Source organism: Heterocephalus glaber, unplaced genomic scaffold, assembly GCF_053883595.1.
Source record: "Heterocephalus glaber isolate CG9 unplaced genomic scaffold, H.glaber_assembly_v1.0 deba00001472, whole genome shotgun sequence".
NCBI lineage: Eukaryota > Metazoa > Chordata > Mammalia > Rodentia > Bathyergidae > Heterocephalus > Heterocephalus glaber.
Window position 1 is genome coordinate 27457165 of NW_028258315.1, and position 17742 is coordinate 27474906.

The 17742-nt window shown below is 42.2% G+C and overlaps 1 protein-coding gene across 3 annotated transcripts in view; it reads left to right on the forward strand.

Annotated features, from left to right (window-relative positions):
* Disc1 (DISC1 scaffold protein) overlaps nucleotides 1–17742 on the forward strand; it is a 340459-nt gene that overhangs the window by 262477 nt on the left and 60240 nt on the right. For all 3 annotated transcript variants that reach the window (XM_087181893.1, XM_087181894.1, XM_087181895.1), the window contains exon 10: nucleotides 3125–3185. In XM_087181893.1, coding sequence (XP_087038019.1) covers nucleotides 3125–3185 — 61 coding nt within the window. The remainder of the gene's footprint in view (nucleotides 1–3124; nucleotides 3186–17742) is intronic.

A 17742-nucleotide genomic window follows, 5' to 3' on the forward strand; every position in this document is an offset into this window, starting at 1 on the left:
CATTGGAGCCTCACAGCCTGTCCAGGTTCAAAGGGAGGGAAATGAGCTTCACTGCTCAGTAGAGAGTGGCAAGGTAACCTGGGTCTGGTCTGATGTAGGACTAGAATATTGATAGGGCCATGTTTTGGGCATGCAGTCTGCCTCAGTGGCACATGATGGTACCTGGGTCTTTCCTTGCCCTCCTCTCTTCTCCCTGTGGAGCACTAGGCTCCAAGTACACTTCATTGGAGCACCCTGTATGCCCCTGCCTCAGGCCCTTTAGCCTGGCTAGGCTTCCTACTTGCTCTGTTCTTCATAGGATGCATGTGGGCTTTCTTCCCGGCACCCTGCAAGCTTTTACTCAAATGCCACCTTCTCAGTGATGCTTGCTTGACTACTCTATACCACCATCTAATAATCTATGGAACTTCATGTTTATTCTTTACCAATGCCCGCTGCTAGAATGTAAACACTACAGAAGGAGAGGTCTGTGTTGGTTCTGCCGGCTGACTCACCTGAAATGTGAGAATAGCATGCAGCACATACATGTGGATAGAACGGGACATGGCAAGAGCAGTTCATATGGGGACATTTGGAACTGGGTTCACTTGCTTCCAGTTAACCAGTGAGCAAGCTTTACTTCGTAAAATGTGTGACAACAGCCAAATTCCCATGTTCACACAACACTTGACACATAATAAGGGCTAAAATACAGAAAAATTGCCATATCTGTAGGATCTGCACACACAGAGCCAATCAACCTTAGATGAAAAATTTCAAAACAAAAATTGCAACTGTACTAAACATGTGCTAATTATTTTCCTTGTCATTATTCCCTGAACAATAGAGTGTAGCAACTATTTACATGACATTCACATTATGTTAGACATTATAAGTAGCCTAGTAATGATTTAAAGTACACAAGAGGATGTGTGTAGGTTTTATACAAATGCTATGCCATTTTGTATAAGGAATTTAAGGGTCCTGGATTTTGGTATCTCTGGAGGGTCCTAGGACCATTCTCCTGTGGATGCTGAGGGATACTTGCATTTCATTAGTTTACTTGGAAAGATAAAAGTGGTACCTTGGTTCACAAACTTAATTCTTTCCACTATCCTGGTCCCAAACCAAATTGGATGAGAACCAAATCAAATTCGGTGGTTAGGTTCCATGTTGACTTTATGAGGAAATTCAATTCGGTTCTGATCCAATTCAGTTTGCAACCAGAATTGTGGAAAAAATTAAGTTTGTGAACCGAGGTACCACCATATATAGCACAACTAAGTTTGTAGGTTAGGGTAGCATAAATCAATCAGATAACAGACCAACTTAAACTATTGTCTTTATTGTACAAATTTTTCTTTATCTTTGTTGACCTAATGAATCAAAATTAATTTTTTAAATTTTCATCCAAATGTTTAGTTTTGTTATGGGGAATTTTGGGGTATGTTTCTAGCTCCAAATATGCACCTCTGTCCCTCACCCTAGTACATATATACTGACTAAAATGGATTCTGAGTCCCCAAAGCAGATGCCCGCAGCTCAAACTGCATACCCTGGCTTCTGCTCTTGCACATTTCCCAAGTTTAGAGTACTGGTGGGATTGGCTTTGAGAATAAATACAAGTTAGAATAAAAATAATGCTAAAACCCCACCTATCAGTAACAATAGTAAGAGAAGTAGCAGCACCATCAGTAATTATAGCCACCACTCGAAGGAAACCCTCAGTGGCAGGTTCTGAGCTCCTTGAATACACATCTCATTTGGTTACAATTGTGAAAGGAAGACATTCAGTCCTCAGAGGAGGAAACAGAGGGCACCAGAACTTGTAGAGTGGGCCAGGCTCTTTCTTGTTAGTGAAGTACCTCTTTACCCCTCTGAACCATGAGCAATCATGATTCCTTCAAAATGTGGTATGTGGTAATTAGGATACACTGAGTTCATTCAAGTGATGGCTGATCTCTCAGGCATTGGAGGTGAGTGGCCAATTCCTGTTCATTGGAGGATCATACGTTTGTATTTGGTTCTCAGTGGATGGGTCTACAGTCCCTTGCTACCACTGGTGAGGTTCCTTGTTTCATCCGTAGGATGGAAGTTACATTAGTCAGCTTTTCATTGCTGGGACAAAATTCTTGACATATGTAACTTAAAGGAAGAAATGTTTATTGTGGCTCATGGTTTCAGAGGTTCCAGTCCATGGTTGGTTGGTTCCAGAGCAGAAGCATCCTGGTGGAAGGATGTGCAGGAGGAAAGCTGATCACCTTATGGTAACCAGGAAGTAGAGTGGGAGGAAAAGAACTAGGGAAGAAGAGGCCAGGGAGAAGATGCACCCTTCAAAAGCATCTATGCCCCCCATTCAGTTAGGCCTTACCTCCCAGTAAGCCCATTGAGCTATGAACTCACTGATAGATTAATACATGGAGAAAGTTAGTGCCCTCAAAATCCAATTGCCTCAGGCTGGGGATGTAGCTCAGTGGTGCAGTAGCCTGCCTCGAAAGCACAAGGTCCCAAGTTCAATCCCTGGTACCAAAAACAAAAAAATCCAATTGCCTCTTAACACAGTCAAGCTGACAATCAAGATTAACAGTTACAGCTGGGAATGGTGGTGCACACTTGTAATCCCAGCACTCGGAAGGCTGAGGCAGGAGGATCACCTTGAGTTTGAAACCAGCGTGGGCTGCACAGTGAGTTCAAGCCCAGCCTAAACTACATAGTGAGACCCTACCTCAAAACAAAACAAAACAACCCCCACCAAAGATTAACAGTCACAGAAATTATTCTACTCTTCAGTTCCCTACCCTGTATTCTACAAGGTAGCCCTTGGCTGACAACTAGGAAGGGTGTACTGAATTCTGTGAACCAGTGATAGACTACCAGCAAGTACTCAGGGAAGAATCAACCCAAGGCAGCACAGTGACACCTCCGCCCCATCTCTGACTGTCTTTGCAAAAAGACTTAGAGTTTCAGAATCCTTCTCAATATAGGATTTCAGGAGGTGCTTCCAATGGATCTGAATGTTTTCCAACATGGGATGCTGCTGTTATTATGGCTTGACCATGGTGCTTTGGTTTTGGCTTTTAACTGGATAGTTCAGTGTGTTCAGTCATGACTGCAAGTGCATTCACACTAGATTTTTGTTTTGCAGAAGCAAGTGTGAAGGGAAGTACTGTGAAGTACATGGAAATGCTTGAAGACAAGATGCTCAGGTAAGGAGATGGTTTCTGCATTACAGACTCCATTGTACGTCTAGATGCTTTATTATATTGGAATTTAGTGTAAGCAATGAAAAGGGCAGTCAATTTCTATAATAACTAACAAAGAAAAATTAAAAAGTCCTCTGAATCCCCTGTGGGAAGCAACAGGTACTGTGCAAACATCTGGCACCCTAGGTCTCCTCTTTTAAATAGAAGATGGTTTAAAGTGTTTAAAAGTATCCTGGGGAGAATACAGGATAGTTTGTATGTCTCATAATAGAAGAACAACCTTCATTGGTACATTGAACTCAGAATCCACGCCTCCATCTGTTTCTCCTTTCTTTTCAGTGTCTGGAGGGGGTCTCAAGGTTTGGGAACCAGTTTATACATGGCTTGAAACAATATAGAAATGCACATTGTAGGTTCTGTTTTGAATCCTGAATCAAAACCAGCATGAAAATTCCTGGTTGCCTCTTTTTAAAAACTCAATTAGGAATTCAGAGTTGAGAAGCATTAGGGATGCTGCAGCTTGTCAAGATGTTTATGATTTTTGTGGATGTGTACTTCTGAAAAGAAATCCCAGCCACCAGGATCTGTTCCCAATTAAGGAAACAAGTACGAGAATGTAGTATGTTCTTTCTTCCCTGGGAGTCGTTTGGTTTTACGGAGACATTTTGCTACTATTTTGGAAACTGTTATGTAGGTCTTTAGATAGACTTCGCCCCAAAACCTCTGTCTGCTAGGATACTGCTGTAGGCTGACACAGGGTTCTCCTGGGAGAGATGTTGGAAAGGGCTGCTGTGCTGAGTCTCCTTCTTCCGGGAGGGAGAGCATGGTACTCACCCTGAGGGTGCAGGGTGTGCTCTCAGGCTAGGGCTTGTAGCCTGACTAGGCTTAGTCTTTTCTGCCCCACTGACTGATCATTCCCCACCTCCCACAATCTCAGGCTTGGGGAGGAGCTGGGACAAAGCGGATCAGCAGAGTGGGGCCCCTGGGCATCCATGTGGGCCAGAGCCCAGATCTGAGGCCATCTTCCTGCCTCTCAGGTGTCCTGGGACAGGTTTCTGGCATGTTCTTCTCGATCTTAACCCTAGCTGCCACCTTTTTTAGGCATAAGCATCATACATACCACAAGTAACATAGGTTACTGAGTGGCCAGTTTTAGCCCTAGGAACATGACCATTGGCACACAGATGCCCATTTAGGGTGCGGCTCTACACTTCTGAACTACCACCTCAGAGAACTGCTCACAGGCGGCCTGTCCTGACACAGCTCTGGAGGAAGGAGATTTAGTTAAATTTCACACACAAGGTGACTGGTCTGTTGGCAGTCAGGGCGATTAGCTTCCTTTGCTTCCTTTCTCTTTGGCCTCCCTTCTCCGTATTATCAGAGCTGAGTGGGCACTTTCACCAGAGCTCATTCTCTGTCCCTCCATGCCAGCTCCTCCCACTGCATGCCAGCCCAGTGCATTGCCGCCACCCTGCTGTGAGGGTAGGAGACTTCCTGTCCCACACGTCCCTGAGTCCTGTCTTGCAGGCATACTTTCACCTTGCTCCTGAGTGACCATCTCAGGGACTGCAGCTGGTCCGCTTCCCATGTTGCCTTTGTGCTTAGTCCTGCAGGTGGTCCCAAGCAGGCATCTTTGCCTGCCGTGCAGGATCATGCCCAAGTGTCATCTCACGGCCCCTGTGTATCCTTGAGGATCATTGTCCCCACCCTGCTCAGCTGCACTAGTTCTCTTCCTCTTTCCCATGACACTGTGTCCTTTAGGAGGGAAACTAACTCAGGAGAATGGCCATGGAATATCTGCCAAGAAGTAGTAGGTTGAACCTTGTAAAATAGCTGATCTTTGTCCATTTTTCCCTAGCAAACTGGCAGATCATATGTTCAACCAACCCATTACTTACTTAGTAATCTTTAGGAGGGTCAGATGCAGTGGCCTAGGACAGCAGTCTTGTTCCCCATGATATCCCAGAGATGCTTGGGCCTGCTTCTCCCTCCATTTGCCTGTGCTCTGGGAGCCTCTCCCAGCTCCACCCCATCAGCCCTTAATCTTAATCCTGTTTCATCCTTTAAACCCTTGTGGGCTTCTCCTTTTTGAAACCTCCCATGTTCCCCATGGCAAAGTCACATACTTGCAGTGCTCTGCTCACTATCTCAGGGCTGCCTCCTGGGATGTGCAGTTGTCCGTCTCGCTCAACAGTGTATCCCCAGATGTCACCGTGTTGGACGTCAGGCCCCCAGAAAACAGATATTGGATGAATGAATAAATGAAGCTCATTTATAGGCACCCCCCACTTTTCTCCTTGCCTCTCCAGCCAGGATACTATCCCAGAGCTACCCTACTCATGACCCCTTGGTTCTCTCTCATTAGTAACCAGGAGCCCTCCACGGTTTCCTGTGATCAGGTGATGGCTGGTGCTCTGGCAGCCCCTCCTGAGGCTTTTCCTGTTGATGTGTCCAGCTATGGAGAGGGGGAGGCAGTCAATCCTCTGACAGCCTAGAAAGGGGGTTGGCAAGGGCTAAAGAGAAAAAAGACAATAGAGACGTGTAATTTCAAAGTATGTGGGGGGCTGGGAAGTCAGTGCCTCAGAGTGGGCAAAGACAAAGCCTCTCAGAGCTAGCCGTTGGGTACAAATTACTGGGTACACACAATAATTGGAGGGAGTATCAGATAACTTAGGGGGCATCAGTAATCCTATGTTGATGCAAATCTCATGCTGATGAGGACCTTAGATCATGAGATTCTTATGTTAATGATGGCTGTAAGGAGAGCATTCTTACAGTAGTAGGTGGGATGAGTTAGGCTGATAAGAATGGTTGGGGACGTCCAGCTGTGAGCAGACCTGGTTTAGGGGTGTGTGTGTGTGTGTGAGTGTGTGTGTGTGTGTGCGCGCGCACGCGCGTGCTCGTGCTTGAGAGGGTATACAAAAGCAGCCAGAGGTTATACCCTCTAGGGGCAGGCAGAAGGCCAACAGGGTGCTGCAGAAATAGTGACTGCCAGCCTTCTGTGACAGTACCATCCCCTGGGTGGTGATGGCTGCTCTTGAACCCTTGTGGGCATCCTCATCGTCCATGGCAGCTTGCAGCATAGTGGCTGCTCCGGTTCTGTTGCAGAATGGTGACAGATGCTGGTGAAAGTCTGGTGATGATCTGTTCTACTGTCTGTGGCATCCCACAATCTGACAGGCACTGCAAAGGAAGCAGATGAGTCCTGACTGGCTGGCTGTCTCCCAGAAGCATGTTGTAGAGGACACACTTAAAGATCAATGGATTTGGGTCTGGCCAGTATCAGTTTTGAAGACGAATCTAAATGGCCACACTTCTAGTGTCACCCTCTCAAACTACACAAAGACCTGGAGACTCAAATCATGAGGTGTGGTCAGAGGGCTCAGGGTCCCCACTGTTGCTGAGGTCAGGGAGTTAGGAGGTATGGAGGTTGACAGCAGCTCTTGGGGACCCTGCACAGCAAAAAGCACTCTATGAGTCAGGTGCATGGAGGTTTCTTTTCTTCCTTCCACTGAGAAGAGACACCACATGGGAATTCCTGCTTTATCTCTGTCTGAGGACACCTCTCCTTCCCCTCTCTGTGCCACCCAGCCAGGTGGGTGGCAGTGGCCAAGTTCCAAGGTCATTCCCCATAGCCTCCCTTCCCATCCCCACTCCTGGCCATGAAGCAACCTCCTAACAGCTGTCCTTCTTGGTCTCTTACCACATCTGTCCACCCCTGTCCCTCAGTGGGAACAACTTCCAGATCTTCTGCTAGGCTCCCTTTGTTTCCACAGTCCTTATCTTGTCCCCTGAGGTACCATGTGGGGCTGTGTCCTACTGGTCCGGTCTTTTCCTGCTGCCTCACACCCTTATCTACCCCATGTGCCCAATGCTCAGGATTAGCTGGACTCTTCCAGTGCCCCAGGTTCATTGCACTCTTCAGCAACACCTTAGTGGAACCCCTCAGCCCTGGGCACACAGTCACCCCAAGACTCAGCACCCAATAGGTGTCCTCTCTGGAGCCTGCTAGTTTCCTCCTGCATCCTTCTTGGTTCTCAGAGTGGTGGCTGCTTGCGAGGACTTTGTTGCAATGACTTCTCTCAGTCTGATTCTGGTAGACTAAGCTCCTGAAGCTGGATTCCATGCCATATTAGTCCTGTTCCAGGGAGCTGCCGTGCTAGTTGGGTGCGGTAAACTTAAAATTAGATTTAGTGCAAGAATCAATGGATCAATAGCAATTACCTCCTGAAACTTTTTTCTCAAATGTTAGAGTCAAAAAGTCAAGGCAACCTGAGAACAATACTGCCCAAACCCATTTACCCTGCCATTAAATTGCAGTGATATATAGTAGAATATTAACAAAAACAGCAACAACAAAACTGCTCTTCCAGACCCTCACCCACTTATTTTACTCCTTTAGGCTCCTTGTTTTGGATATTGACTCAGCTCTCTTTTCCTTATAGCTAAACTCTACTTTCATTTCTATTTTTTCAATTATTATATGTTCTTTATATTTTTTCTGAGTCAACTAAAATATTTGAAAGTCTTTACTTTGTAGATGGGTTACATTTTTAAAATTGATCTCATATATCTCTAATGATTATGAAGGAGAAATTCCTTATTCGCCAGGGGCAAACTCATGTCCCTGGCTGGTGTAGGCCTAGCCCTGCCCTGGGAGGATGTGTGTGTATTGCTTGTATATAAACCCACAGAGTCTCTTGTATGCATGACTAATGGAACATTCTCTTCTCTCTTCCTTCCATCTCTCCTTTGTTTTCCCTGAAGTTGAACATAAAGTCCCTGCTGCAAACATGAGTTGCGGTTTAGTGGCTCGTGGGCTGTTTTCTCAAATGTTTGTTTATATGTGAATCATACTTTTATAATTATAAAAGAAAACAGAAAGATCATTAAAATCTACTTTGAATGAGGGAGTATTTACCTCTGTGAGGCCCCTTTTGGCTTTAGAAGCAACTGTCAGGAGGCTTTAGAAGCAACTCCTACCTTTCATTAATAGACAACCCAATTAAAAAGTAGACACAAGAAGATGATAAATAGCCAGTACCGCACAAGGAAAGTTATGCAACACTGGAATCAGAAAAATACTAATTAGTACAATAACAAGATGGTATTATACACTCATTAGGGAGATGAAGTTAAAAGTTTTAAAAGAACAAATGTCAGCTTAGGTGTGAACCAGTTAGAACATTCTAATACTGCTAATGTGAATGTAAAATGATAAAACCATTTTGGAAAACAATTTAGAAATTTCTTGTATTACTGTTAAGAACCAACAGTTCTGTTCTTAAGTTTTTACTTAAATGGAATGAAAACACATGTTCACAATAGATTTGTACATACAAGTTGACTATCCCTTATCTGAAATTCTTGGGACCAGAGTCTTTCGGATTTGGGTTTGAAATCCACTTGATCTGCAAAGAGGATAGCTACTCCTGCTTTTTTTTGGGTCCCTGTCACATGGAGTATTACTTTCCACTCTTTAACTTTCAGTCTATGAGTTTCTTTTTGAATTGTGTTTCTTATATGCAGCATATTGTTGGATATCACTTCTTGACCCATTTTGCCAGTCTATTTCTTTTGATTGGTGAATTGAGACCATTAACATTGACCGTTATAACTGATACGTATTGACTTATCCTTGTCATGACTTTTTCTTTTAGTTGGATTCTCCCCCTTTGCGTTTAATTTCTTGTCCCGCCTGATGGATTCATTCTGCTGGGCTTCCTGGGGTTGTGATCCTTGTTGTCTTTTCCTAGGATATTGTCTAAAATTTTTTGGAGTGCTGGTTTGGTATTCCTGAAGTTCCTAAGGTGCTCTTTGTCGTGAAAGTATCTTATTTCTCCATCAATTTTGAAAGATAGTTTTGCAGGGTACATCAATCTGGGTTGGAGATTGTTTTCCTTTAGAGCTTGAAATACATCACTCCAAGCTCTTCTTGCTTTGAGGGTTTGCATTGAGGAGTCTGCTGTGATTCTAATGGACTTTGCTTTGTATGTGATTTGTTTCTTTTCTCTAACTGCTTGTAGAATTTTGTTCTTCTGTTGGGTTTCTGGAATCTTAACTATTGTATGCCTATGTGTGGTTTTTTTTTTTTATCAAGGCTATTTGGAGTTCTATATGCCTCACTTATCTGTATGTCAAGTTCTTTTCCCCTGCTTGGGAAGTTTTCTGCCACTACTTCTGTGAACACTTTTTTTATCATCTGCACTCTCTCCTGTTTCTTCATTGACTCCAGTCAGTCTTATGTTACTCTTCTTTGCATCATCTAGCAGCTGCTGGATTGATTTCTCATGGTCCCTTACAATTTTAAAGCAATTTTTCTTTTCCTGGTCATTAATTGCAATCTTATCTTCTATATCTGAAATTCTGTCCTCACATTGTCCCATTCTGCTGTGTAGGCTTTCAATGGAGTTTTTAATCTCCTAGAGATCTGTTTATATCTGTTTTATGGATTCCATTTGTTTTCTATGTTGGGATTCCATCATGTTCCTCAGATTCTCTATTTTATTTATCTGTGTCCTCTCTAGATTTATTAATCGTGTCTTATGCTATGGGCACAATCTCTGCTGTTATGTGAGAAATTATTTCTGATTTCATTTTTTCCAGATCCTCTTTTGTTGCCAGTTCAGGGAGTCCAGGTGGTTGAGCATCAGATTGTTCATCTCGTTTCCCTTTGGGGTTGCTGTAGGTGATCTGGAAGTCTGGTTTTGAGATTTGTTTATGTATCTTCTCATTTCAAGGTGGGAGGTGCTCCTGGCACTCACCTCCTCTGTGCAGGGGTGGGTGGTGGGTGGTACAGTGGCCTGGAAGCCGCCTCCTAGGCGCTGGGAGCAGCTCTCCTCCTCTCTTTCTTAAAATTAATACTGTAATCACCTTAAATATGAGCCAGCAGGGTGAACAAGATCAGAAACCATCATGGTAGCTTCTGCCTGAGCCCCTTTTCAACCCTGGGCCTTCACTAGAATAATAAATCACTTTAAGACTCAATTTTCCATCTTAAAAATGGGGCAATAATAGAACAAGACAAAGAATGATTCTTGTATGCAATAAGGGATGAATAAATAATGGCTGCTATTCATCAGCAGTAGTGTGGCGTCATGAAAATGCTGAAATAAAGGAAATCTATGTTGAAAACAAACAACTCTTACTTTAAAAAAGCAGAAGAGAATCCCTTACCTTCCTGGTGAAACTGGACAGAGGAGAGCTGTGTGCTTGTAGCTGACATTGTTCACTAAGGGTCTGCCAAACCTCCAGGATTGTCCAGACTGTAGTTTTTCTGCTGATGCCCTTTGGCCAGCTGTGAGCACCTTCTGAGAGGGTGGAAAGGAAGAGGAAAGTAACAGAGTTCTTGTTAATGGCTGTGACAGAAGATTCAGAGGTTCTAGTAGTTCTTATACCCATAGCAGCTGCTGGCTAAAATCCTACAGCAAATGCTGCTCTCAGAACCAAATGGGCTCAGGATGGAGTTTCTGAAACCCAGAGCCCAAAGCATGTAGCTTTGAGCTCAGGGCTGGGAAATGTGCCTGCGTCCTTCATTCTGGCCCTCTGTGTACCTCAGAGAGGGGATCAAGGGTATAGCAGCTCTCATGTACTTGTTTCCTTCCCCTTGAGAGTTTCCTCAGAAAGAGAAGAAGTGTTGCCTAGAGAAGAGGAGGGCAAAAGGAAGGAAAGATCAGAAGTAAAGCCCTGTGGGCTTGTCCTGGAGGCTTCTTCCCAATCTGTGCCTTGAAGCAGGGGTACAGGAGTCAGTACACAAGGGCTGGATTCTCTGGGATGGGGGGTTGGAGTCAACAGTCCTTATCTTTTTCGTCATTCATACTTCAACATTTAGATGGGCCTGTGACTGTTTATTAAAAGATACCCTGAAAAAAAAAGATAGGCATGATTTTCATGAGCAGAATAGAAAGTAGACAGGAGATTGGCCAGCAGACTTCACACTACAGCTCAACCCAGTTTCTCTGCTTTAAAGCAATGATACTGTTACACTCCGCACTGAGATCATCTACAGAACCAATCAATATTTAAAGGTGTCCAACATCTGGCAGGGTGCACTTTCATTGAGGAGAGAGGGCCTTCTTGCTTTGTTTAGTTCTAAATTGGCATAAAGGGATTGGATTAAGATCATTAAGTTAGGCGATGTCAAAAAGGGGGTCCAGCAGAGGCTGTGTCCACAGTGCCCTGTGAGCCTCTGTGCCCTCTGCTCCCAGATATGTCAGTGTGCTTCACAGCACTCAGATTTTTAAGGTGCCAGTCTTGTGTTTAAAAGGACAATTGTAATTAATCAATAGGGAATGTCAAACTCAGCTGAGTTTTACAAACTCAAGAGAAACCATTGCAACTTGAATGTTTTTGATGTATTTTGGCTGGGAATTGAGAAATTTTAGAGAAAAGTTAATTGATGTATCAATGGAAAATGCATAGGTAGATATCCAATTTGTCATTAATTAAACAAGAAGACATTTTAACAATTCAAGGCAGTACTGTCAGGATTGCACAAGAATTTAATTTGCTAGACTGATTTGCACCTGTTAGTTGCAGACACACAATTAATAAAAACAGAGCCCCACGTGGAATCTCTTGGATGCTCACTTCTCACGTGCAGTCACTTTGAAGCCTACCTGCCCTCCCATCCGCAGCTCTGCATCATGGCATCTGGGAGAACATTTGTTAGGAGGGAGTGGGCTGTCGTGCTTCCGTGCTAGGTGCCACCATTCTATCTGGAGCTCACACCAGGATGGGTCCAAATCCTTTGTCACAATGTCTTCAGGCAGAAATTATTTTTCCCCTCTGCTGCTGCTAATGTAAAAATGGCATTTATTGAGCCGAGAGAATATTATGTGATTGTATTGTATGCTGAGCCTCAAAGGATAATTCAGTAGCCCCATTCATCACAAAAACTGGCCCTTTCCATTGTACTTCTTAAAAATAAAAAGGTCTGCAGTAGAAATCATACAATTACTTGGTGAACTAAGGAGGAGGTGAGAATCACTGAGCTGATGACTTGTGACAATTACACTAAACAATTTGACTGAGTTATTTCCTTTATTACTTTGTAAATGGGACAACAATAAAACGGTCTTGTTATCAGCTGCAGCATCACTGTAGCTGTGTCCCACAAGTGCAGAAGGTGACAGTGCCACACACTGCACTTTGCAGGTGAACTCAAGCCCAAATCTTTTAATTGACCTTTTGTCTCCAGAATTTTCTTGATTTATTGCTGTTCAGTGGAATTTGCTTTTGTTTTGATGATGGCATTTGTCAAATTCTATAGTTACAGAATGGAAATTGTTGTGGAGGGCTGCTTGGGCACAAGTGTGCTCTTTAGTGTGGTTTATTGGAGTGTGGGAGAGAGATGTTTTTCTGCAGAATGACTCACCCTCCTGCTCGCCGGAGGGGCAGGGTCTCACCTGGAGTGTGTTTCATCTGATTCTGTCTGTAAGTGACTGTAAATCCTTCTGATGAGGAGGGCTTAGTTATGTTTGACTGGATGGCTTCAGAACAAATGTGATACCATCTTGTTTTTCTTTTTTTTTTTTCTCTAGTCCTCCCTTCACGCCCTCCACCCTTCCCTATTTACAAAGACTTTACTTCCATTTTTTCCATTTCTCATCATTTTTTGCTTTCCCTTCTTTCCTTTCCCCTGCCCCTCCCACTACCCCTACCCTTTTGGACCTTTTCTTCCTATTTTGCATTATCGATTAGACATTCTAATCATTGGTTCATTTTAGGTATACAATATAATGACATGCATCATTGGAAATTTGCACCTTTACATCGTCTCTCTTGGTTCTTATTTTTCACCCTTGCCCAGCCCTCCCTTCAACCCCTCCAGTCCTCCCTATTTACAAAGATTTTGTTCCTATTTTTCCATTTTCTCATATTAATCCCATACCCTTCTTTCCTTTCCCCTAGCCCTCCCACTTCCTTCCCCTTTGCCCCTTTTCTTCTTATTTCACATTACATATTACACATTTTAGTCCTTATTTACGCTTTCAGTTTCTCACACCAGAGAAACTATTTGGTATTTACACGTGTGTCCTATTTATTTCACTTAAGGGTATCGCCTCAATGTGCATCCATTTAGCTATAAATGTCTCTAATTTCTCATTCTTTATGGCTGAGTAGTACTCCATTTTATAAAAAAACCATATTTTCTTTATCCAGTCTCCAGTTGATGGGCATTTGGGCTGTTTCCAAGTTTTAGCTATTACAAACTGTGCTGCTATGAACATGGGCACACATATATCACTGAGGTATGATTCTTTTAATTCTTTGGGGAATATCCCCAGCAGTGGAATATCGGGGTCAAATGGGACTTCCAGGTCTAGTTCTTTGAGGTATCTCCTTACTGATGTCCACAGTGGTTGAACCAGTCTACACTCGAACCAGCAGTGGAGCAGGGTTCCTCTTTCCCCACAGCCCCACCAGCATTTGCTATTGGTTGATTTCATGATAGCAGCCATTTTTTCTGGTGTGAGGTGGAATCTCAGTGTTGTTTTCTTTTGCATCTCTCGAATGATCAGTGATGTTGAACATTTTTTCCTGTATTTATTTGCTATTTCTACTTCCTTGTCTGAGAAATGTCTGTTCATTTCAGATGCCCATTTTCAGATTGGGTCTTTAAATTGGGGAGGTCTGATCTTTTTAAGTTCTTTATAAGATTCGAGATAGTAGACCTTTGTCTGAGTAAAAGCAGGTGAAGATTTTTTTCCCACATTGTGGGTTTTCTCTTCACACTGCTGGTTGTTCCTCTTGCTATGCAGAAGCTTTTTAATAAGAAGAGATCCCACTTGTTGATTGTTTGTGCTAGTTCACGGGCAACTGAGGTTTTGTTCATAAAATCTTTTCCTACACCGATGTCTTCAAGAGTTCTACGTAACCTCTGTTCCAACTGGTTCAGCGTTTCTATTTTAATATTTAGATCTTTAATCCATTTTGATTTTAGTTTAGTGCATGGCGAGAGATACAGGTCTAGTTTTAATCTTTGGCAAGTTGAAACCCAATTTTTCCAGCACCATTTATTAAGGAGGCTATCTTTCCTCCAGTGAGGGTGTTTGGCTCCTTTATCAAAGATGAGATGGGTGAGTGTTTCTGATGTTGTTTCTGCATCTTCTAATCTGTTCCACTGGTTCTCAGGTCTGTTTCTTTGCCAGCACCATGCTGTTTTTATCACAGTAGCTTTGTAGTAGAGTTGCAGGTTGGGGATTGTAATACCCCTTGCCATATCTCTGTTACCTAGAATTGCTTTTGCTATTCTGGGTTTCTTCTTGTTCCAAATGAATTTTTGTATTGTTTTCTCAAGGTCCGCAAAGTATGCTGCTTGGATTTCAATTGGGATTGCACTGAATCTATATAGCAGTTTTGGAAGTATGGCCATTTTCACTATATTGATCCTTCCTACCCAGGAGCAAGGGATGTCTTTCCATTTTCTGATATCATCTTCAATCTCTCTTTTCAGAGTGCCATAGTTTTCAGAGAAGAGGTCTTTGATTTCTTTCGTTAGGTTGATTCCTAGGTATTTCAGTGTTTTGGATGCTATTGTGAAAGGAATTATTTGCCCTATTTCTCTCTCAGTGAGTCTGTCATTCGTGTAGAGGAAAGTTATTGATTTTTGTGTATGGACCTTGTAACCAGCTACTTGACTGAATTTGGTTATTAAGTCTAGAAGACTTTTGGTGGAGTTCTTGGGGTTTTCTATACAGAGTATCATGTCATCTGCAAATAATGACAATTTGACTTCTTCATTTCCTATCTTCTTTTATTTCTTTCTCTTGTCTAGTTGCCGTGGCTAATGTTTCCAAAACTATATTGAACACGAGTGGTGATAGTGGACATCCTTGTCTTGTTCCTGATTTTAGTGTGAAGGATTTCAGTTTTTGACCATTTAGTATGATATTGGCTGTTGGTTTTTCATAGATGGCTTCTATCAGTTTGAGGTAGAGACCATCTATTCTAATTTTTTGTGGAGTTTTTATCATAAATGCGTGTTGGATTTTGTCAAATGCTTTTTCTGTGTCTATGGAGATAATCATATGGTTTTTGTCCTTGGCTCTATTGATATAGTGTATTACATTGATTGATTTGCATATGTTGAACCATCCCTGCATCCCTGGGATGAATCCCACTTGATCAGGGTGTATGATCTTCTTGATGATCTGCATTCTATTTGCTAGTATCTTAGTAAGGATTTTTGCATCTATGTTCATTAGTGAGATTGGCCTATAGTTCTCCTTTTCGGTTGGGTCTTTCTCTGCTTTGGGGATCAAGGTGATGCTTGCTTCCAGGAATGAATTCAGGAATACTGCTTCCCTTTCAATTTCATTGAAGGGTTTAAACAGTAGTGGCAGTAAGTAGTTCCTCTCTAAATGTCTTGTAGAATTCAGCAGTGAAGCCATCAGGGCCCGGGCTTTTCTTAATGGATAAGTTTTTAATTATGTTTTCAATTTCATTGGTTGATATTGGGTTGTTTAGAATTTTTAGGTCTTCTTCATTCAACTTTGGTAATTCATACGTATCTAGGAATCTGTCCATTTCTTCTCTGTTTTCCATCTTATTGGCGTATAGGTTCTGGAAGCAGGTATTGATGATCCTCTGGATTTCTGCTGGGTCTGTTGTAATTTCACCCTTTTCATTCCTAATTGCATGGATTTGGGCCTTTTCTTTCCTTTTTCTGACAAGGTTGGCTAAAGGTTTGTCAATTTTGTTGATTCTTTCGAAGAACCACCTCTTGGCTTCATTGATTTTTTTGTATCGTTCTCTTAGCCTCCATTGCATTGATTTCTCCTCTGATCTTTATAATTTCCTCCCTTGTATGAGCTTTGAGTTAGTCCTACTGTTGTTTTTCTAGAAGCTTGGGGGTCAGCATCAGGTTGTTTAATTGGGCTCGCTCTGTTTTCCTAATATGACTATTCAGTGGTATGAATTTCCCTCGTAAGACTGCTTTCATTGTGTCTCATAGATTCCAATGTGTTTTATTGTCCTTGTCATTTAATTTTAGGAACTGTCTGATTTCTTCTTTAATTTCCTCTGTGCCCCATTGGTTATTCAGAAGTGTGTTGTTCAGTTTCCATGTGTTTATGAAATTCTTGTGGTTTCTTTTGCTATTGGTCTCTAACTTTATCGCACTATGGTCTGATAATGTACAGGGGATAACTTCACTTCCTTTGCACTTTCTTAAATATGTCCTATGAGTGAGTATGTGGTCTGTTTTAGAGAATGGCCCATGTGTAGCTGAGTAGAATGTGTATTCTGATTTTGTAGGGTGGAAGACTCTGTAAACATCTATTAAATTCATTTGTTCAAGAGTTTGATTGAGTTCTAGTATTTCATTACTTATTTTTTGTCTAGTTGATCTATTTGTGACAGTGGGGTGTTGAGGTCCCCCACTACAATTGTATTAGTGCATATATGACTTTTCATGTCCATTAGTATTTGTTTTATATAGTTGGGTGCACTAGTGTTTGGTGCATAGATATTTATGATTGTCATCTCTTCCTCTTGGATTCTTCCCTTTACAAGGATGTAGTGTCCTTCTTTGTCTCTCTTAATCAGTGTTGGTTTTAAATCTACTTGATCTGCAAAGAGGATAGCTACTCCTGCTTTTTTTTTGGTTCCTGTCACATGGAGTATTGTTTTCCACCCTTTGACTTTCAGTCTATGAGTTTCCTTTTGAATTAAGTGTGTTTCTTGTATGCAGCATATTGTTGGATTTTGTTTCTTGACCCATTCTGCCAGTCTATTTCTTTTGATTGGTGAATTGAGGCCATTAACATTGATGGTTATAACTGAAACGTATTGACTTATCATTACCATGACTTTTTCTTTTTGTTGTGTTCTCCCCCTTTACATTTAATTTCTTATCATGCCAGATGGGTTCAGTCTGCTTTGCTTCCTGGGGTTGTGATCCTCAATATCTGTTCCTAGGATATTGTGTAAAATTCTTTGGAGTGCTGGTTTGGTATTCATGAAGTTCCTAAGGTGCTCTTTGTCATGAAAGTATCTTATTTCTCCATCCATTTTGAAAGATAGTTATGCAGGGTACATGAATCTAGGTTGGAGGCTGTTTTCTTTTAGGGCTTGGAATATGTCACTCCAAGCTCTTCTTGCCTTGATGGTTTGTGTTGAGAAGTCTGCTGTGATTCTGATGGGCTTTCCTTTGTATGTGATTTGTTTCTTTTCTCTGACTGCTTGTAGAACTTGGTTCTTCTGTTGAGTTTCTGGAATCTTAACAATTATATGCCTATGTATAGATTTTTTTTTGATCAAGGCTATTTGGAGTTCTATATGTCTCACTTATCTGTATGTCAAGTACTTTTCCCCCTGCTTGGGAAGTTTTCTGCCATTACTTCTGCAAAGAGTTTTTTTATGTCATCTGCACTCTCTCCTGTTTCTTCATTGACTCCAACCAGTCTTATGTTATTCTTCTTTGCATCATCTAGCAGCTGCTGGACTGATTTCTTGTGTTCCCTTATAATTTTGAAGCAATTTTTCTTTTCCTGGTCATTAATTGCAATCTTATCTTCTATATCTGAAATTCTGTCCTCACAGTGGCTCATTCTGC